The 21,405-nt window shown below is 45.7% G+C and overlaps 2 protein-coding genes across 3 annotated transcripts in view; both read left to right on the forward strand.

Annotated features, from left to right (window-relative positions):
• Window positions 1–9,608, forward strand: part of LOC311002952 (SH3 and multiple ankyrin repeat domains protein 1-like) — a gene marked incomplete at its 3' end in the record, with an annotated part of 28,858 nt that extends 19,250 nt beyond the window's left edge. Inside the window, exons 16-26 of the mRNA XM_083994564.1 lie at window positions 414–496; window positions 671–795; window positions 1,895–2,030; window positions 2,213–2,293; window positions 2,977–3,003; window positions 3,098–3,154; window positions 3,332–3,453; window positions 4,010–4,139; window positions 4,222–7,507; window positions 8,373–9,275; window positions 9,557–9,608. Of these exons, the coding sequence (XP_083850690.1) occupies window positions 414–496; window positions 671–795; window positions 1,895–2,030; window positions 2,213–2,293; window positions 2,977–3,003; window positions 3,098–3,154; window positions 3,332–3,453; window positions 4,010–4,139; window positions 4,222–7,507; window positions 8,373–9,275; window positions 9,557–9,608 (5,002 nt within the window). The remainder of the gene's footprint in view (window positions 1–413; window positions 497–670; window positions 796–1,894; window positions 2,031–2,212; window positions 2,294–2,976; window positions 3,004–3,097; window positions 3,155–3,331; window positions 3,454–4,009; window positions 4,140–4,221; window positions 7,508–8,372; window positions 9,276–9,556) is intronic.
• A 3,831-nt stretch (window positions 9,609–13,439) lies between these two features.
• LOC311003025 (protein kinase C and casein kinase II substrate protein 3-like) lies at window positions 13,440–20,795 on the forward strand. 2 transcript variants are annotated; one of them, XM_083994686.1, is made up of 10 exons: window positions 13,440–13,670; window positions 15,179–15,251; window positions 15,375–15,531; window positions 15,771–16,006; window positions 17,151–17,306; window positions 17,666–17,841; window positions 17,938–18,058; window positions 19,006–19,070; window positions 19,194–19,273; window positions 20,168–20,795. In XM_083994686.1, exons 2-10 carry the CDS (start codon window positions 15,195–15,197, stop codon window positions 20,278–20,280), a joined length of 1,161 nt encoding a protein of 386 aa, XP_083850812.1. In that variant the 5' UTR covers window positions 13,440–13,670; window positions 15,179–15,194; the 3' UTR covers window positions 20,281–20,795. The 2 variants fall into 2 exon arrangements, with proteins under 2 accessions (XP_083850812.1, XP_083850813.1); XM_083994687.1 differs by lacking the exon at window positions 13,440–13,670 and adding an exon at window positions 13,822–14,017.
• Window positions 20,796–21,405: the final 610 nt, after the last annotated feature.

Here is a 21,405-nt window from a genome sequence, read left to right on the forward strand (position 1 = left end):
TGGAAGTTTCCATTATCAGTGAAGGGTATGTGCACATTTTTCTAATGTGCCGTTCCCCGTGGCCCAGTGCTTGTCAGCTCTAGCTGGATTAGTCCGTAGTATGGAATGTCATCTCATGTTCACTTCCTCCCATTGTGACACTAACTGTATCCCTCCCATCAACCCTTTTGTGCACCGGCGCTTTTTGTATGACATTCTCAAGCCAACCTATCTTTTGCTGCAGTGTGATTTCATAATGTGATGCAGTATAGCTGTTTTCCACATTCAGAAAATGCTTTATTTGCATGACAATAACACTTTTCTGTTGCTATAGAAGTCATATAGCTCTCTTCCTCTCCAATTCTCCCTCTTTTTCTCCCTGTCTCTCTCCATCGCTGTTTCCCCCTCTCTCCTCCCTCTTTACTCCCTCTAAGTGACTACATCATTAAGGAGAAGACAGTGCTCCTACAGAAGAAAGACAATGAGGGCTTTGGCTTTGTGCTTAGAGGAGCCAAAGGTGAGCCTCCTCTCCAAAATTCACCACATCTCTATAGTCTCCGTAGATTTCTCTGTCTCTTCTACTCCTTTTCTCTCTCTCCTTCTAATCTGTCTATCCCTCCCTCATTTTCAAACCCATGTTCTTGTTATCTGTGTCCACTCAACCTCATCCTTCTTGTCCTACCCTCCTCAGCTCAGACTCCCATAGAGGAGTTCACTCCAACGCCAGCGTTCCCCGCGCTGCAGTACCTGGAGTCTGTCGATGAGGGGGGCGTGGCGTGGAGGGCCGGCCTGAGGATGGGGGATTTCCTCATCGAGGTAAAGACACAAGATGCATTTTGAGCTAATGCGCACACTTGGGGTTGTTGAGGTTGTTTTACAAATACTTTACTTTAACCAGAAGTCATGTTTGGATTCAGGAAAAAAAAAGCCACCCGACTGCTGCTCCTTACATTTCTCACTCAAATAACTGGTTTCCTTTCAGTTTGGATAATTGACACACTTCAGGATGAATCGTTATGCAACAAGCTACTTGATGTACAGTGTCACATTTTGAGTGAGGTGCTCAACACATACAAAAAAAAAAAAAAAAAATCATACCAGTGGCACTTTCTCCACTGTTGCATCCTGAATGTGATGATGTTCTTTTAAGAGAGTCAAAAGTCCTTATGGGAAATGTAGGAAATTAAAAAGACATAGACCAGGCAGACTAAAGAGAGATGTGTAAATGAAAAACTACATTTTGTCTCACAATACACTGAATTGAACCTTACAAATCAATGATATCACCAGAAACATGTTACAGTACATTAGCCTCATAGTAAATAAGTATGTTTGATAGAGCACTGACTGGTTTTCATCCAATGCTGTGGTAATTTCCTGTGCTGTAGCTTTTATAATTTGCTATGCTTTCGTATATATTCTGTATGTAATGTATGAGTCACAGTGGGTGAGGCACTGAGACACTTGTGATCACTGTTTCTCGCTGCTGAAGCGCGAGCATTTCAACTTACTGTATAGGGCCATTTTGTAGCTTTAAATGTCTCTGTATGTTGCCGTGAAAACTCACTTCTAAAAATGGCATTTGTCAAAGCCCTATTAAATCTGACACATGCAGCTAATTGGTATTCAACCTAATATGACTCACTTATGCAGCCCAACCTTTGCAACTGCGATTCATTGTAGTTGCTACTGCATTGCTGGTGCATGCATCTAAAGCACAAAATTGATGTCTAGTTCAAAACTAAGTCTTAAATATACAACATACAGTTTGGCAAACACAGAAAAGCTACATCATCAAGGAAACAAGCTGTCACAAGTAGACCTGTTCTGTGTTATTACGTGTGCCCCCACAACCTCTAACTGGAGCTCATGTTTCATTCAAATGGAAATGAATGTCTTTGTGTGTGTGCATCAGGTGAACGGCCAGAATGTGGTGAAGGTTGGCCACCGGCAGGTGGTCAACATGATCCGGCAGGGCGGCAACAGTCTCATGGTGAAAGTTGTCATGGTTGCTCGAAACCCAGAGCTGGAGGACACGGCTCGGAAGAGGGGTAAGAGTCCAAATTTCCTTGTATGTTTTTTTTCCTATCCTATGTTTATGATGTGACGATAAAGCTGATTGCATGTTTACTTCATCCTAAAAGGCTTTTGCGATGTGGTTGTCTTTGGTGACTGCATGTTTATACGAGGATACTAAACATTAAGTCTGCATTTGGCTGGCTTCCCTTGGCAGCCCCGCAGCAGACTAAAAGACTGACTCCTCCTGCCATTGCCCTGCGCTCCAAGTCAATGACATCAGAGTTGGAAGACATGGGTAAGATGATAGAGGGGACTTAAGATTGAAAGCAAAGAACAAAATGAGGGGAGGCCTGGAAAGAGCATGAAAAAAAAAATACATGCCCCCCATAGTTCCTTTGGAGGGGGAGAAGGGCCACAATGAAAAAAGCTTCTTTTTGGAGGGTTAGCAGCTTCTCTGCAGGATGGTGGTGGAGTACTATGGCACTACTAAGGAAACACTGCATTAAAAATTAACCGAGTTGATGCAGGAAGCCAAGAAAATGATCTAGTATGGGTGCAATTTAATTTTTAGTTTGTTGGGGAAGTAGTGTTTTGATTCATTTTCACTTCTGTCATTGCTGTTAAAGAGGAAAGGTGATAATTAAACAATGAAGCTATGAAATATAAATGTAGTTCCTTGTTGTGAAATGCCACCTGTCTGATGCCATCAGTCACAAACCGCTCCTTCTGTTTTGTCTTTTTCTCCTCCAAACCCAATGCGCTGCACACAGTGGAGAAAGGTGGGAGAATCATGGATTTGTGTGCTCTCTTTATCATTTCTGTTCCAATCACCACCATCCCTCTCATCACATCAGCGTTCACACCATCACATGTGTCCGAGTATGTATTTCATCCTTTCATCTGCTTTGTTGTACACATGACTACACAGCAGCCCTAGTCACACTTAATTTCTGTTTCCCCGAATTATATATGCTACAGCTGCCTCTCCATGGAAAAAGAAAGCAGGTGAATACCAGTCTTTATCATTCCCGCTATCAGCCCCTGAGCTTTAATTAAAAGTCATCCTGTTTGATGCTCTTTTTTCCTGCTCCTTTTTCAGACTACGAGCCCTCTCAGGGTCCTGATAAGAAGAGGACAGTCTATCAGATGGCACTAAGTAAGAACCCACTCTCGCTGCGCTTGCCGTACTGTACGAGGGTGTTTTTAAACCTCGGGGGGAGGCGACAGGAGGTGGCTCGCTGAAATCCTCCTTTTCATGTTTCTTCCTTTATTTTATGCTCCCTCTTACTGCCCTTTTTTCTTCTGGCCTGCGCCTGCTCTGTCTCTGTTTTAGATAAACTGGATGAAATCTTGGCTGCTGCCCAACACACTATTACATCAGACAACCAGGGCCAGAGAGGTCACGGGGGCAAGAGGGACCGGAGCAAGAGTATTGTTCCCAGTGTCTCCAATGAGGTAGTGTTGGGAATTGAAAGGAAATGGGCCTAGTCAGAGTTATTACCATAATGTCCTAATAGCTCCATAGACCCAATTTCCATATGATCTACAGCAGATTAACAAACACTGAACACCTAAGGACCTCTTCCCCAGTGCTGCAAGATTAGACTCACATATACAACAGAGTCTCTCCACTGCTTCAGGATTCAGCAAATACTTAGTCAGGGAAGTGACTAATACCAGCAAAAAAAAGATTCCTATCTATAAATCAGCTTGGTGTTTAGCTTGTTTGTAGCTATGTGTTGTCCTGCACTCTGGAGAATGATTGACAATGGACCACCCACATCAAAACATTAGTTTAACAGTGAGTCAGGTTGCATCCATTCATCTGAGCTCTGTTGCCTGATACACTAATACTCTGACTGACTGTTCCCTGTGTATGTATTGCATTTTACTGTATTTGAAATCAATCAGTTTTATTTGATTACATCAAATTAGATGTTTCATAGCCTCTCTATTCTAATATTTGCTCTTTTCTCCCCCTTCTTTATAAAATGTGTTTGGACACCTGTAGCAGCCGTATGAGCAGCAGTCTTCAGTCAGTTTGGTGCAGCAAACCGGACCAGGCTTTGGCTACAACCAAGCTCATTTCCAACCAGGTCACGGTCCTCAGCATGCCGTCATGATGCGGCAGAAATCTATTGGTAACGGCAATTGTCATGGAAGGGTTTATTTCCGTTCTGTATATGAGGGTCTGTTTGTAACTGCCTGTATCCGTGTGCTCAGGTGTAACAGAGGAGGAAAGGCAGTACCTCCACCCACCTGCTATGAAGCTGGCCCGCAGTCTGTCAGTGCCAGGACCGGAGGAAATCCCCCCACCCCCTAACACATCCGCCCCAGAGCCGCCTTTATCTGCGGGCCCTCATCCTGGGAGAGGGCCTGCTATGCCGATACCCCCTGTGTCTCAACCCCACTACCAGCTCCACTCCCAGCCGGGGCATCCTACTCAAGCAGGCTGGGACAGGGGGGGCACGGGTGGGATGAACCAGCAGGTCATGGTCCCCACCCTGAGGAGACAATCGGAAGGACTGGCTGTCAGAGAACCGGAGGCGCCGAGGAGAGGCGGTGGCAAGATGGGAGCGTTGAGGAGGGGCTACAGCAGCGCTACACCGCCGACAAGCGCTAAACCTAAGGCCCAGCCGGCTCCGCCGCATCATCCGCACGTAGCCAACCGGGAGCCGGGCGGAGGGGCCGGCAGGGGGGGCGCCAGGAGGGGCGGTCGAGGAGCTCTGATGAAGCAGTCGAAAGTGGAAGACGGGCTGCGTCAGCACAGAGGAAAGGGAGGAGGAGCGGCCAAAGAGAAGAGCTCCATCCCCATCCCCACCATCATCGTCAAGGCGCCGTCCACCAGCAGCAGCGGCCGCAGCAGCCAGGGCAGCAGCATGGAGGCCGAGCCCGTCCACGACGCAGAGGATGCCGCAGCGGAGCAGACCACGGACAGCCCCAACACCAGTCTACCTTCACCACTCACCTCCACGCCGCCCCAGCCCCCTACCTCCGCTTCTTTGCCCTCGTCGACCGCCGCCCCTCCCGTGTCCTCGCAGCAAAACCTGGAAAACTTGGATTACACGTCGACATATGGTTCTGCTTTCGGGGGAGGAGGAGGCGGAGGGCGCAGGGACAGAGAACGTTTACGAGACATGAGGCGAAAGAGCGCCTCTTTCTTCCTCTCGTCCGAGGAGGACATTCAAGGAGAGGCGGGAGGCGGAGCAGGAGAGGTCGGAGGAACGCTTGCGACAAGAATCCAGCCTTTGCAGGGCTCGCAAATGGATGTACCCACGCCTCGACTCCGGCCCTCCAAGTCCATAGACGAGGGCATGTTTTCTGGGGACAGCTACGTCAACTATTCCAGCAGCATGCCCCCAGCCTTCGGCCTTCCCGAGTATTCCTCCCCTATCATCAGTCAGGACGGACAGCCCAAGTCGGCTCCCTCCATGTACGGCAGCCAGCCGGCCACCACCTTCATCCACCCTCTAACGGGGAAAGTTCTCGACCCTTCGTCCCCACTCGGCCTGGCCCTGGCTGCGCGAGAGAGGGCCTTAAAGGACGACCGCAGGACGCGGCGAGAGGACAGACACTTTGGTCGGCAGCTGTCCACAGTGGGAGCGTTTCCCACGCCCGTTCAGACGCCGACTCCTTCCCTGTTTGCCACCCCGACACAATCAGCCTACACCTCCCCGGTGTCGCTCCACCTGAGCTCCCCCACTGCCACCACCTCACCCGCTTCTCTGAGCCGGCCACAGTCACCAAGGATATTACGTTTGGGAGGAGGTGGGGAGAGGATGGAGAGAGAGAAAGAGGGAGGAGGACCCAGAGAAGGTCTTCGAGTTCGCTTTTCAGAGGACAGAACCAGTAGTAGTCAGTATTCGACCCAGTATTACCCACAGAGCCCCAGGGAGAGAGAGAAGGAGAAGGAGGTGTACGACAGCAGACCTGCTCCATCCATACAGCCTCCTCCGCCTCCGGCTCAGCCCGCCCCCCGCAGACCTTCCTTTCTGCAGATGGAGACCACCACCAACAGCAGCTACATCCCTCAGTACACTGTCCCCACAGCCCCAGCACAGACACATGAAGCTATGGGAGACGCCAGAGCTGGAGGAGGAGGAGGAGGAGGTGGTGGAGGTGGAGGAGGAGGAGGTGGAGGAGGTCTGGGACTGATGGTTCTCCCTCCACCTGCTCCCTCAATAGACGTAGACGACGAGTTTGTCTTCGCCGATCCTTTGCCGCCTCCGTTGCAGTTTGCCAACGGTAAGAACGAGAGAGCCCAGGAGTTTTCTCAGCGGCATCAACACCCGAGTCAACACGCCGCAGCCGTGGCTCCGCCCCCACCGCCTCCTCTTCCATCTGCCAAGACCTCAAACGTCACCCAGGCCTCTCCGCAGGGTGGAGACTCTGCCGCCTCCAGCCTTACCTCCTACGACAGCGAGGTGGCCAACCTCACGCAGTCTGCTCTCTCTCCGTCGTACCCGTCCCCACAGGTATTTCCGCCTTCCTCCAACGCCGCCAGCACCTCCGCCGCTGCTGCTCTGCCTCCTACCTCACTACACCGACCCCAGCCCATGTCCCATTCACACCCTTATTACAGCAGCTCCAATGACCCGTTGGGAGGTGGACACATCCCAGCCCAGGACCGAGGCACCGCCGCCCTCACCACCACCATGACTTACGCTACGACTACTATGACAGCCAGTACTGCCGCCGCCACCACTACGAGTTCGCCGTCCTCCTCCGACTACAGCATGACCATGGCGGGGCCCAGGACCGGCCTCAGCACAGGGGGCAGAACTGCTGACCACCCTCACCACACTACTATTTTACCCAAGAGCGGGGACTGGCAAGACGCTGTGGTGGATTCTGGGATTGAGGAGCTGGACAGTCACAGCAGTAGCGACCACCACTTAGAAATGCTGGGACTGAGCGGGCTTCGAGGGGACAGGGGAGGGCTCGGAGGAGAGGGGCGAGGGGGAGAGGGAGAAAAAGAACATCAGGATCCTTGTACAACCTACTCAGGTGGGCAAACATTTGAGGTGCACAGCGCCAAAATGGCGCTCTGCACTGGCGCTGTGTTTCCAAAGATGACTCATTACAAGGAGGGGGGAGGGAGGGGCCAGTCTGTAGCGCTACGTAGGCAGAACAGCACCAACCCTGCTCCCTTGCAGCTGCATAGACAAAGCAACCCAGAAGACGCCAGGCTAGATGGAGGTCTTTTAGATGATAGGAAGCATCGGCAGAGTCGATCCAAAATGGAGGACGGCTTCAGCTCCGCCCTGGCCGCCTGCTTAGAGAGACCCATCGATACTCGGACGGTGGGCTGGGGGGAGGTGGAGGAGCTTGACCAAGGCGGAGGAGTCCAGAGAGGCAGTATAGTGTTGGAGGGCCGCAGGCTGCACTCACCTCTCTCAGGTGTGAAGGCCAGCATCATCAACGAGCTGAGCTCCAAGCTACAACAGATGAGCGGCATGAAGAGCATGGACGACTGGAGCCACACCCCCAAGTCCCCCACCATGCACAGGTGCGTTTGTGTCCTAAATCTTGAGCCGTGTTTCCACTGCAGGAGTTCCTGGTAAAGGGAGGGGGTAGGAACTTCTACAGGAACCGTCCTCTCACTCGGCCCTCTCAGTGGCCGTGTCTCCACTACAGAGTGGGACCCCGCGGCGACGTCATGAGTTTCGATCGCCGCTTAATCGCTGTGCGACAGTTTCGACCGTGACGTCACCCAGGCAGGTCACAAGCACATTCACAAAAATCATAACAACAACGGAGAAGGATGGAAGGAGCTGAGGCGGTAGCCGCGTTTCTGGTTTGTGTGTTTGTGCGCATGGCAGTTGATTGTAATCCTGCTTGAGTTTTTTTTTTTTTACTTTTCACGGCATTGTTTTGCGGCGTGATGGATCCCCAGTGTGTCGAGGTGCGCTGATATTTTCATTTTGCCACGATGACTCAAACCCCCTCTGAATCTCCTCGGTGCCATAGACTGCAATCAATGTCTGCACCTCACCGTCGGTCCATTTGACGTACATCTTCCTGCTGTTTTCTTGTTGTTTACAGCGGTGTCTGCTAGGCTAATGCTCCCCTTCTGCTCCCCCTTTTAAAAATGCCGGTTGTTTTGGTGCTTTCTGGTAGCGTCAGAGCCTGCTCTAGCTTTAGCCAATCAGCGCCGGGTTAACCTCGAGCCCCACCCAGGAGCTTCTCAGGGCCGAACGGAGTACCTACCCTGGAGTAGGTACTCCGTTGGCCCCCGTAAAAGTTCCTGTAAATGGCCCTGTGGGGGAGGTTCCTGCAGTGGAAACACGCCTTTGAAGTAACAGTTTGAATGTCTGCTCGTTTTGAATTGACTTTGCTGTTGGACTAAAATGTTTTTTTTGTGTGTCTCCCAGGTATTCAGCAGATTACACAGATGCATTTCACAGCCCCCCCACCGGCCGCTCCACCTCACCATTACCCACCTCCTCCCCGCAGCACCATCAGCGTCAGATCCTGACACCAAACCTGTCAGCCACCCCCTCAGTCTCCCCTTCCCCTCAAGTACCAGTTCAGCGCAACTGGACCCGATCCCCTTCCCCACAGATGCCCACCTCTCCCGTCCATTCCCACCCTCCCCATTCGCCGACCTACTGCCCGTACCCGACGTCACCGAAGCACCGGTCTAAATTCCGCAGGCAGACTTTTGATTTCCAGTGCAGTCCCACAAAGGAGATGCGATCTTCAGTCTCTCGGCGCCGTGCTCCGAGCCCTCTTATCTATAGCACCGAGCAGCCGAACCCCACCCCCCCACGGCCCTCCTCGCTCCCCATACTCCCCAGCACACCGGTCTACAACAACCCTTTTGAATTCCCCGGGCCCCTCACACCTCCCTCTCCCGGCCTCCCTCTAGGAGACGCCTACAAGGCTTCAACACCTCCATTATTCTCCCCATCTGGTGTGCCAAGCCCAAACCCCTTACTCGTCTCTCGCTCGCTCTCCCCCACTCATTTTCTCTCCGGAGCCTCCTCCCCCATGCATTTGCCCCCCAGCCCATCTTGTCTCAACTATCCCCATCTGACCCCTCCTCCACCAGCCAAACCCTTTGCCGTCAAGCCCCTGCCCTACTGGACCAAGTACGATGTGGCGGACTGGCTGGCTTATCTAAACCTGGGCGAACACAGAGACCGTTTTATAGACAATGAAATAGACGGATCGCATCTGCCTTCGCTCACCAAGGACGACTTCTTGGACCTGGGGGTGACGCGTGTGGGACACCGAATGAACATCGAGAGGGCGCTGAAGAAACTCACTGACAGGTGAGGGAGGACTAATAGTCTCTGGAACACGTAGAGGCAACGGGGTCGAAAGGTCAAAAAGGAAGGTGAAGGAAAGTCAAAGTGTCTCATTCCTTCCATATGGCTTAGCTGGACCACCTCCTTTCTTCATTAGATGCATATCATTTGATAAGTTATCCCATCTTCCCTCCATCCTTTTCCTCTTTCTATCTATTAATCTCCTTTATCAACCCTATAAGTTTGCATCTTTATTTAAGTTAAAGCCATTCTTAGACTTTGATTTGCCCTCCTTCTCTCCCCAGGCGGCTCTCCTCTCCTTTGCATGTTACCACTTCTCCCCGAGACACAGACTGAGAGTGAAGGGGTGATTGAAATTGAAACAAAAATCACAAAGATGAACAATAAGAGAAGATGTGCAAGAGAAGAACAATGGACATCATCAGGTCGTGTTGAATTAAGACTAAGGGCTGGACATGTGGGGGAAAGTGTTGTTTTACAGATTTGCTTCACCTGTAGAGAATATTGTTGTGACGTTTGTGGTGAATGACTTTTGGTGAAGAGAGGGTACGAAGAAATGAAGAACATCATGTGACAATGACGTTCTTCGACTGAAAATACACTTTAAATTTTTTGATGGACAGGCATTTAATTAACGCACCGTTTTGTGCTGTAAGAGACAAACACATATACACACACACACATTTATATTCTCACACACACTGACAGATGGATTCTCACACCATCTGCTGCTTAGCGGCACCGAGAAAACTTCAGTCTGAGTTCAAAGAAAAGTTGAAAAGTTGCTGCTTAAAGGGTAAAAACCCGAAATAAAGTGTTACAGAGTGTGGCTGAAAACAAGAAACAGAAGAACCACATCCTAACATCAGTTTTGTAGCTTTAAGCAGATCAGAGTATCAAATGGCTGTGATTACTGGAGCCAAAGTCAGAATAGGTGAGAAAGAGTTGTGTTTGTAAATGATGATAGAGGAAAATGATAGAAAACAATAGTATTCTTTTTATATATTTGCCATATTCCCTCAAAGGATGCCCCGGTAAGCTTTGTATGTGTGTATTTTTGCGAGCACTAAATATATCTTACATGTCAAACGGGATTCAAGTATTAGTAGAACCATTTGTTTTGTACTAAGTGCTGATCGCAATCATTCATTTCAAACTTGTCAGGGTATTTCAAAAACCGTAGAATTGAAGTTGTGAGTACTGAGGATATACAGACATTGAGAAAAAACACTGTTGGGAAATGACCTTTGATTATTTTCCTGATTCTTCTATAGACATGAGAGGAAATACTGGAGAGGAATTGAAAAGAGTTTGCATGTCATTTCACCATGCAAATCTCTCCTCGACTTTATTGGTGTTTACGGCCATAGCACAGGTCAAGGGATGGATCCATCCTCTTTGATGCCATAATGTTGACCGCTCTCTCTCACACAGCAGGTGCAGTGATCAAAAAGGGCTTTTTACTGCTTCTCTGTCTGCCTGACTTCCTCAAACTTCAGCCTCTGTGAGTCTGTGTGTCTGATTTTGTGCGTGCGTGTTCGTCAAGCCTGCGTTGGTGGCTAAATGCTTTTCCTGACCTACACCTTTCTGTTTCTAATGCCTTTTCCAAAACATATTTATAAAATATTATTTTATTTTTTGCCAGTTGACAATCCCAATGTTTCCCCCCTTCCGTTCCACACATAAACTCTCGAAAAGAAAAACTCTGACCCACTTTTCCAAAAGGTTTTTTCAGAGTGAAAATTTAAAGTAAATACTGTATATGTTACATAGAGGTGAACATGAATGCCCTGGAGTTTCTTAACATGCCAGTTTAGCCATTCCCTGCAGTGAATTCAACTGTTAGGCAAAAACACACCATTTATAGATCTATATGTAATGATGATGATGACAATGATAACATAAAAAATATAGTATAATAAAGATAATATTATTAAGTATGTAAACATTTTTAAGAATCTCCGTCTTCCAAATAGTGTGGACAAATTCTTTGAAGCTTTGTTTGGTTTGTGTTTCATTTGGGGTTTTCTGTAAATGCTTTCTATACTGCTCGCCCTGTGGTGACCTCAGTGAAGCTGACACATGTTAGTTAATGTATATTTCTCTCTATGTGGGTTTAAAATTATGACTCTGTATTCTCATGCTGAGTTGCCTCAATGCTATTTCATGATGGATACTACTCCTGAGAAGTGAAAGGACTGAGCAGTAGTGTAGAAAGCATTACATACTATGATTTAAAAGAGTATTTTAGGTCTAGTGAAATGCATAATGAATATGACTACATACAGTATGAGCATAAGTATGCAGAGATAAAAGGTATATATATATATATAAATATATAGTTATATATATATAAAAAGTTTTTTGTTTTAAATAAAAAAAAGTATATACTGATAAACAACATGATAGAGGTACAACTAAGGTGTTGAAATAAATGCTAAAATAAACTATGGCCCTGCCGTGATTCTCATTTCTCCTTGGATTCCCTCTTTTGACAGATCCACATAATGATCCAATTTAAAGTGCTGTGTTTGAATTGAGTCATTTGGCAGTGGCTCATATCGGCCCTGCGGTGGTTCAACACAACATTGTTTTCAGGTCCAGGATTATTTTCCCATCAGGCTCGGTGAGCTAAAGGCACAAAAGAGTGGAGCTCATGGGGAGGGAGAAGATGAGATGGCTTAATTCGAAGCAAGCAGTGGCTGCATTCATGCAGCAAAACGAGAGACGCCCGCGAGGCCTGGAGAACAATGAAAAACAACTTGGAAGAAGATGAATGGGAAATTGTTTGCTAGCGTGGTGCCCAGTTTAAAGTTCATGGCTGAATACTGTAAATACTGTTATTATATTGTTTAAGTTTATGCCAGTGGTCCAGGTTGCCCCTTCTTTGTATTTCTCTAGATGGCATCTGCTCTTAGTTAGTAAAAATGATATCTATCAGGGCTCGGTTTGCTCCTCTCACAGTAAGACTGCATGACAGCCACCTCCACAGAGAAAAACACTCCTCACCACACATGTAGATTTAATGAGGCTTTGTCAGAACGTCTTTATTTAACTCTTACTCAATGTGATCTGACTCATATCACCCTCATGCTGTCATCACTTTTCATGGAGACTGTTTCTTCAGTAGAAACTACAGGTGCATGAAACCATCAGGTGTCTTAATCAGGTGTCGCACTCCCACGTGTCTTCGTGTGGACTCTACAAGGCTCTGGACTCCTACTAGAGTGTTGTAGAGTACTGTTTAGGTTGAGATCTGCTGCATTTACATTTGTCACGTCAGATTTATCAGCATTACTGCATGACACCCTCACAAACAATACATGTTTTTGTAAAGTGGATGAAATGTAAATCTCTTCTCTGACAAATTGTCACCTTATTTCTATTCAGTTAAGTCTAATTAACATTGAAAATAGTGATAAATAACGTAAAAATTACAAAAAAAAAACTGTCAAGGGTAAAACACTTACAGTATTTTCATTGTAGTGTTGGTGTGAAAAGACAATGAACGCAGAGGTTAATGGGACATAATTGAGAAAATTAGCCAAACCTTTTAAAGTATCAAAGAAGCTTACTCCAGGAGCAAATCTGATATTACACCTTAGCAACTACAAATAATATTTTCTGTTTGGTGGGTTGAGTTGAAGTGGTGTTTGAGTTTCCCAGGTTCTGGATAATGGACTTTTGAAGAGTCTCGTTTTAAACAGCGTTTATTGGGGAAAGACTGACAGCAATAAACACACAGTAACTCTGGATGACACAGGTGTTCCCCTTTAACTCCTGGATAATGTCCAGGAGAGCACAGACCAGAATGGGTAAACATAGAGTGTGTGTGTGAGAGAGAGAGAGGGAGAAAACATGCTGTATTTTGTTCTCTGTTTGGCAGGCTGTGTTTCTAGGCCTGACCAGAGAGAGGAGAATGTCGGGTCACAAAGGAGCACGGGGGCTAATGTGGCAGTTCATGGGATATCCCCCCCACCATGCCCCTGTACACCACCCCCCTCTCTCTGTGCTACTGTCACACGCACTCACTAATAAGCTCACATGACCGTGTGCCACACTGACACGATTCTGTGACCAGCGAACGGTCGAAATGAAGGTTCAGCATCTCATTAGCACCATATTGAGAGAGACAGAGGGAGGGACGGGCAGGGAGAGAGAGAAGGAGGGGGATTCTTCCAGCTGTTTTTCTAATAGCAGAGTGGAGGGAAAGTGAGAGGGTGATAGTCACAGAGGGGGCCGGAGACCTAAACAGCCTGTCAGGGGGGAAGCCAGTGAGTTAAAGGAGCAAAAGATGGGGTTAAAGTGAGGGAACAGGAGAAAAAGAGGAAGAGGAGTTCATCCTGGAATGACTGAGAACTAGAATATCACAGCTGACGGGGGAGTAGAGCAAGAGAGGTAAGTTTCTGCCTCCTTCTTTGTTTGCCCTGAAGCCAATTAGCGGCAGAGTGATTACCATGCAAATGCTCTGATTTGTTTAATTTTTTTCCCCCTTTCTGCTTGCTTGCATTGTCACGGTGTCTCACGCCCACTTTCTGATCAACACCGCGTGTGTGTGTGTGTGTGTAACTTTAAGTGCCAAGGGAAAAGTGGGTCAGGGAGAGAGCAGAGAGGGAGAGAAGCATGTGTTAGAGGGGGAGAGGCACGCTGGGAGAGGAGGAGACGGGCAGAGAAATGAAGAGAAATCCTCACTAGCCCTTGAACTACAGTAACAAGTGGTCACTTGAGTAATCACAGAGAGAAATGTAAGTGCTGGTTGCTCACAGGCATGACTGCTCTGCTCTGCTGCCACTTTTGCTTCTTTTTTTGCATTAAAATACTTTGGTATGAATGCGTCTGTGTGATAGAATGAGAGTGAGCTGTGCAGTCCTGTCTCAAACTTCTTCCATTTCCCTGCATGAGCAAGAACAGAATCAGGGTAAAGTTAAAAAGAAAAGAAAAAAAAAAGTAGTGACTGCGAGTGGTCTTCAGGGACTTTCTGCTATGTTTCCACTTGCAGCAGATAATAACAAATGAGAGCAATGAGAAGTCACATTAATATGAGTATGAAGACCAGCTGGCTCAGAGAAAGAAGGTCTTACATGAGCCTGACTCTCTGTCATGCTCGGTCTTGTGATGAAGTGTGGTTAGTCACTTTCATATTACTCAGAGTGCAATGTGTCAGCCCAGACAGAAAAAGGCCCAAATGTGACTGTGTCCTTTTGCTTGTTTGTGCATGCATCTCCTCTGCCTTTGTTCAATCTGCATCCTGTCTCTAATGTATTCACCACATGTACTTTGGTTTACACGCTGTGCAAAACAAATCTCCTCTCTGGACGGTTTATTCCTTTCAACTCTGACGTTCCCGTTTGGTTGCCAGAGTGTGGTCATGATCTCTGAGTTGCAACAAGTTAGAGTGGGAGACAGTGGGCCTTGTATTAGTCAGAGCAAAGGGAAAGATGACCTTTCTATGCTGTTTATTTTGGGAAGGCAACAGGAAGAATGCCGGAGCAGCTGTTCTATTCCTGCTGGCAGATCCCACCCCTGTGAATTCCAGTCTGCCACTGCAACGACACTCCCCTTACTCACGCAGGGGGGGTCTGGATGTATCCAAGCACTGTACATGTAAATAATACCTCATCAGGATCATCTAAGTTGTCATGGCAATAAGCACAGCAACACACACACACACACACACACACCACACGCTGCAAATCTTTCCTACCAGGCATATACCTGCAATCCAAGGGAAATACTTCTATTATGAGGAAGTCTACGTGCTGAATCTGCATTGACGTCCAACCTGTTGCATGATAATCGGTGTCACCTGGCAGCCAGTAAAAAAACTGCCTTCCCATGCTTGTTTTGCCTCTTAACCAGTCTGGCAACTCTGTTGAATCACCCAAGCAGCTATCTTTTGTTTTCAGAGACACGTTTCCCATAATGGCGAGCCTCCCCAAAGAGCCACCTGAGGATGCCAAGAAAAAGAGCTTCTGGATGGTGAGGATTATATCTGTGATCACATTTTAGAAATCTACCACCCCAAGGAATAGTTAATCTGACAAACAGTGCTTGTGTGTTGGTATAGTCTCATTTATCATCACCTATTGTTTCTCCTACCAGCCGGGCAATTATGTGCGTACGGTGCACCGGACCGATCAGTCCCACCAGGCCTGCAATGACATCGTGACCTGCTTCATGGAGAGAGCGAAGGTAGAAAAGCAGTATGCCCAGCAGCTCAGCCAGTGGAGCAGCAAGTGGAAGTCCATAGTGGATTCTCGTGAGTATGAGGAGCTGCATGAAAGATGTACCGAGCAGAGAGCGTTAGATTCCCAGGCTCTTTTGATCATCTCAGCTCTTCAAGTTAAATGACCTCTCCAATCATTAAACAAGAGCATCTGTGCTTGTTTGAAAAGTTCCAGTGCACAAATGGAGATGATTGTTTCTTTATTGTTTCCATGACTCACCTCTGCGCTCTGTTATTTCATTGCTCCGTCTGTCTTTTTCCTACTTCCCCAGGGCCACTTTATGGTTCCCTCATGAAGGCGTGGCAGTGTTTCTTCACCTCCACCGAGCGTTTGTCGGAGCTCCACTCCTCAATTTCCCAAGCGCTCGTCACTGAAGAAGGGCAACGTGTGAGGACCTGGCAGAAGGAGACCTTTCCCAAGAAAATCTTCTGTGGGTTCAGGGAGAGCCACGGCAACAACACAAGTTTTTCACGAGCCCAGAAACCCTGGTCCAAAAAGCTGATAAAGGTCCAGAACACGTGCAGTACATCATTTACATTGACCTGTTACACAAAGGGCACATTGCATTTAGGGCGTGTCCATATCCATAGCTATTTTAATGACAGAAATAAAAATTAACATGGACATTAGTCAGATTAATCATGGGAATGACTTGTGCATAACTTGCAATTAACCAATACCACAGTACCCATATAACTTATGTAAACATCTTAATTGCATTTTCAGCACACACCCAGATTATACGCGTGTTACACAGCCACCTATGTAAGCCTGTGTTATCTTGATATTATCTTATCTTAACTACTTAAAATAGTAGAGAAATACTGCACCATTGACTTCAGACCAGATTTTTATTGGTCAATCATGTTCTACTCCCAAAGATCTGTCTGGCCATATCTCAGTAGTAATTTCCCAGCCTGGGATCAATAAAGTAGAAATCTTTAAGTATATCTTAATCTTAATCTTCATTTTTAGACTAACACGCCCACAGCTGCTCAGATGGATCCCGGGCGCTGGACAAAATTTGTACTGTGTGCCCCTTTATGCTTCTTTGGCTAGGATAGGTAACTCTTTACTCACTGTTCAATTACTTGATTTTTTTTTATGCAGCTCTCAACTGCATGGATTTTACAAACTCGTAAGCATATTTACTTTCTTGTCAAGAATACATTGATACCAATCTCAAGTCTACAGTAAATATGAAGCTACAGACCGGAGGTTAGCTTACCGGTAGTTTGACTGTGTTCAAAATTAGGCAACCAACAGCTCTCACCCTCAGTTTTTAAACATCTAGGTGTGAAAACGATGTATTGTGGTTTTGCAAGCAGTTATGTGTGACACAACGTGACAAATTGCAAACCTATGTCCTGTAGTCATATTTGTGCACAGTCATGAAGTGATAACAATGGTAACAACAGCTGCAATTTACAAGTCAGCTATATTATGCATATGAGTTAGATTTTAAAAAAAAAAAATGTTCATAGCTTTTGAGGAGTATGTAGGCGTGATTTCAGTTTCGTATTTACTGTACATCAGCTTCGTTATCAGTATTGTCGTCTAACTCTTACCAAGAACGCACTGAAGCATACTTCCCACAGTTTTAGACTTTTTTCTTCAAGAAATAATATGAGTGCACATGTGTATTCAACAGCTGGAGAAGGCTCGTGCAGCGTACCATAAGTTGTGCCAGAGGGAGCAAGCAGCCCTGGACAAAGAGAAACAAGCAAATGAAAACTCTGAGATGAGCCCAGAGAAAAAGCAGAAGATCACAGATGCCAGAGAGAAGGCCACAGAGGAGAAAGAAAAGGTGAGGAGCAATGTTAACACACTGCACCAGCTCACTCCAAGTCAGTCATGCATGGTGAATAAGGGATTAATTCAGGGCGCATTTAAATTCACAAGTCCTGATTCACAATGTGCCACAGAGTTAAATATGTTGCATTCCGAGAAAGCTTTGCCGGCCTGCTACAAGTATTCTCCTTGTATGGAGATGTGTTATTGTTACTCTGCTCAGTGTTTATGGAGCCCAGCATGGCAACAGTGGAGAGCACCCAATGATTTATATATTTAAGACCCCCCCCCTTCATTGAAGAAACACAGTAGATGTTCTTCCTAAGGCAGAGTATGGCATCCTCGCATCATAAAAACTGTCTGAGCTGCCTGCAGATTAGGGATCGCTATGAGAAAATGCTGGAGGATGTGACGTCCTACACGCCTCGCTACATGGAGGAGATGGAGGCCATTTTTGAACAGTCGCAGGAGGAGGAGAGGAAGAGGATCAGCTTTCTGAAGCAGGCTTTCCTCTCCATCCACAGGCACCTGGACATCACCAACAATGAGAGGTGAGCAGCTATTGGGTTTTTGCAAAGATTGCACGCGGATAGATGTGTTTCACGGTTGTGCTGTGATAAACATATAGCTCTGTGTCCTTGTGTCAGTGTGAAGGCAGTGTACAGTGAGCTCCATCAAACTCTGATGGCCATCAATGAGCAGGATGATCTCCGGTGGTGGAAGAACAACCACGGTCCTGGGATGCCAACCGACTGGCCAAGGGTTGAGGTAAAGTTTCACCCTAAAATGTAGTGGACAAAACTACATGTGTCCCTGTGTGTGTGTGTTGACCAGGGCCGTTGATCTGGGCCCCTGAAAGAATACTAAAGTGGGCCCCATACCCCCTGATTCTCCACTTTTTTTCTTAGACTACGTAGGCTATGTATTATCATTTTTTATTTAGCCTATTTGTTTTGATGCTAATGCAGCATTACTATGAGTATTAGTCAGGGTCGTATGCAGAATAAATCAGTCATACAAAGATTAGACTACTGGGATTTTTTGTGGGCCCTACTGGGTGCTGGGCCCCTAGAATTATCATCACCTTTCTCCCCTATACAACGGCCCTGGTGTTGACAGTTACAGATCCCTGGGTTGTGTAGATTAAAGGGATAGTTCACTCAAAATTCAAATTGCACTCATTATCTACTCACCCTCATGTGGACTAAGGGCTGGGAGAAGTTTCAGAGTCCTCCGTGGCTTCTCTGAGTTACAGGGGGTCTCGGCGTATCAGTGCATGTCAATATAACGGTTGCAAATGGATACCACTTCTCTTCGCAACAAAAGACACACCAAAAAACATCCAAATACCTCCATGCTGCTCGTATGTAATGTCCGTCTTGTATTGAAGCATTGAATACAAGCATTGAATACAAGACGGACATTACATACGAGCAGCATGGAGGTATTTGGATGTTTTTTGGTGTGTCTTTTTGTTACAAAGAAAAGTGGTATCCATTTGCAACCGTTATATGGACCTGCACTGTTACGCCGAGACCCCCTGTAACTCAGAGAAGCCACAGAGGACTCTGAAACTTCTCCCAGCCCTTAGTCGACAAGAGGGTGAGTAGATAATGAGTGCAATTAGAATTTTGGGTGAACTATCCCTTTAACACTCTTTGCATTCATCATGGCTGTGTTGATAATGCTGATCATTACATTTTTATCTCTTTCAGGAATGGGTTCCACCAGTTAAAAAACTAAAGAGAAAGAAACACGGCCAAAGAAAAGGGAGCCGGCCGTAAGTATCCAATTAAGTGCTTTTCACATGTGGTTACCACTAAAAAATTTTCTAAGGCCAGAGATGACCGCAGATTTATAATGTTGTTATTGCTGTTGAAATGCCTGTGTCTTCTCCTGTTAGTGTGATGATTGGGGGTGTGAAGGTGCGAGCTCTGTACGACTATGTGGGAGAGGAGGGTGACGAGCTGTCCTTTAAAGCAGGTGACGCATGACGTGTGGTTCTCACAACACTCAAATACATTGTGTTAGATAGACGTGTTGAAGCTGCATTTGGAGAGATTTTTATACAGAATTACAAGGGTTTTTATTTTTTTTAATAATGATATCTTACTGATATAAAGCTGGTAGATTTAGTGTCAGTGTGCATTGTGGAGTTAACTACGATTACGTGATTTCTGAGATATGGAAATGATGTGACATATCCTAGGGGCACTATAAAAGTTGAAACCAGTTCTTAGGGAGGCGTTTTGTAGGTAAATAAATGTTTTACTTACACAGCTGACATTTTTATTTAACAGTCTGTATATACATCACCTAAAGCAGAGCTAGTGTTTTCATCATGAGTCAGACACAGATGGCACAAATATACAGCACCAAACATTAAGTGAAGTGGTTATGATATCATTCACGTCCTGCAAAGACAAAAAGCTATAATCCTATTCCCTTGGGAGAGATGTTTTGCAAATTAAAGTGCATTCATCTCTTTGTATACGATAAAGAGTTGGAATCCAGAGAGTTGGGTTTGTTGCTCAGTGTTTTTTTGGAGCCAGAAAACCCACATTTGGACAATTGGATGACGCTGAGATGAGCTAAGTACATAGCAACCACCACAGCCAATCAAAGCAAACACAGCCTATAAAGGCAAAGTGTTTCCAAATACCCTCCAAACTGCTAACTATCTAGATACTTCCAGTGTACAAAAAATTACAACAATGAAAGACTTCGATCTAAAGGCACTAAAAAGATACTTAAATAATAGTAAAGTCAGAGTAAAATACTGATTATTAAAGCAAGATGATTAGTGTGAACATGTTGAATCTTGGAAGAAAGACAATGAATGTTTTTCATTTAACATTTGATTCCTTTGGGTCTCAGGTGAAGTGTTCCTGAAGGTGGAGGAGGAGGATGACCAGGGCTGGTGTCGAGGAGTGCTGAGCGGGGGGAAGGAGGGCTTCTACCCAGCCAATTATGTTGAAGTTGCTGAGTGACATCATCACACTGTCCAATATTTTATGTTTTGAACTTATTTTTCACCAAGAGTTTGTTTCTAAATCTTCTAAAGATACCAATTATTATGATTTAACATCTATGAAGCTATGTCAGCTAAAATCTGTTCACAGCTATTTTTGAAATGCAAAGCTTTAAAGCCTTAATATTCTAACCTATTGGTTTGAGTATGGATTAACTTATCAAACACTAGGATGGGCTGAGTTATATGTGTATATGTGTGAGTGTGTATGTGTGTTTTCATGCATGTGTGCACGATCAGATGAAACAAATCAGAAAAAAATAATTATTTATTATATATTTACTGCCATCTTGTATGAGTCAATGGGTCACTGTAATAAAACATATCTAATAATGACATGCAGGTTTATCCAGCCACTGGTTTACAACAATGTGTGCACACAAGGTTAATGTTTACTTGATGCATATCACATAGAAGCACACAGGAGTTACTTTGACTGAGGGGGATGTATTTTCACAATAAAAGTATATTTGTTTTGCTTCTAATCCCTTGTTAACATTTTTTTTTACCATGCTTGTAGTTCTATGGATGACAGTGTCTATTGTTCAGGTCAGACAGTAATATGTAAATTTAATTGTGAGATGCATTGTCATGTTATTTGGTATAGACACTCATAGTCCCGAAATAATGTCTCTGACTTATAGGTGATCACCTATCGCTCCTATTCCAGTGCGACCGTAAAGTTGACATTTCTAGTTTTCAGTGAAATGTATCCACAACTTTTGTAATGGGTTCCTATAAAGTTTATAACATTTATTCTCCCAACTGGATTTTAACTTTTCATCACGTAATATTTTGAAATTCCTTCAGTAAATTTGTTCGGTCAACATGCTAAACTGAGAAAGTGAACATGGTAGACATTATGAACAACTTATGAAAATGTAGTAGGTTGATGAAGATAATAAGCACAAATGCTGTCAGCTCAGTTCAGTTCAGTTAAATTAAGGTGTGGTGGTATCTGATTAAGATTCCCTGAACAAATAAGGTTACATCACATAGTGACATACAACTATATGTTCATGAGAGAATTTCACAGGATAGTTGGTTGCTCTTTTATTTTGAAAGATTATTATCACAAATGTTT

Source organism: Trachurus trachurus (assembly GCF_905171665.1).
Source record: "Trachurus trachurus genome assembly, chromosome: 19".
Taxonomy (NCBI): Eukaryota; Metazoa; Chordata; class Actinopteri; order Carangiformes; family Carangidae; genus Trachurus; species Trachurus trachurus.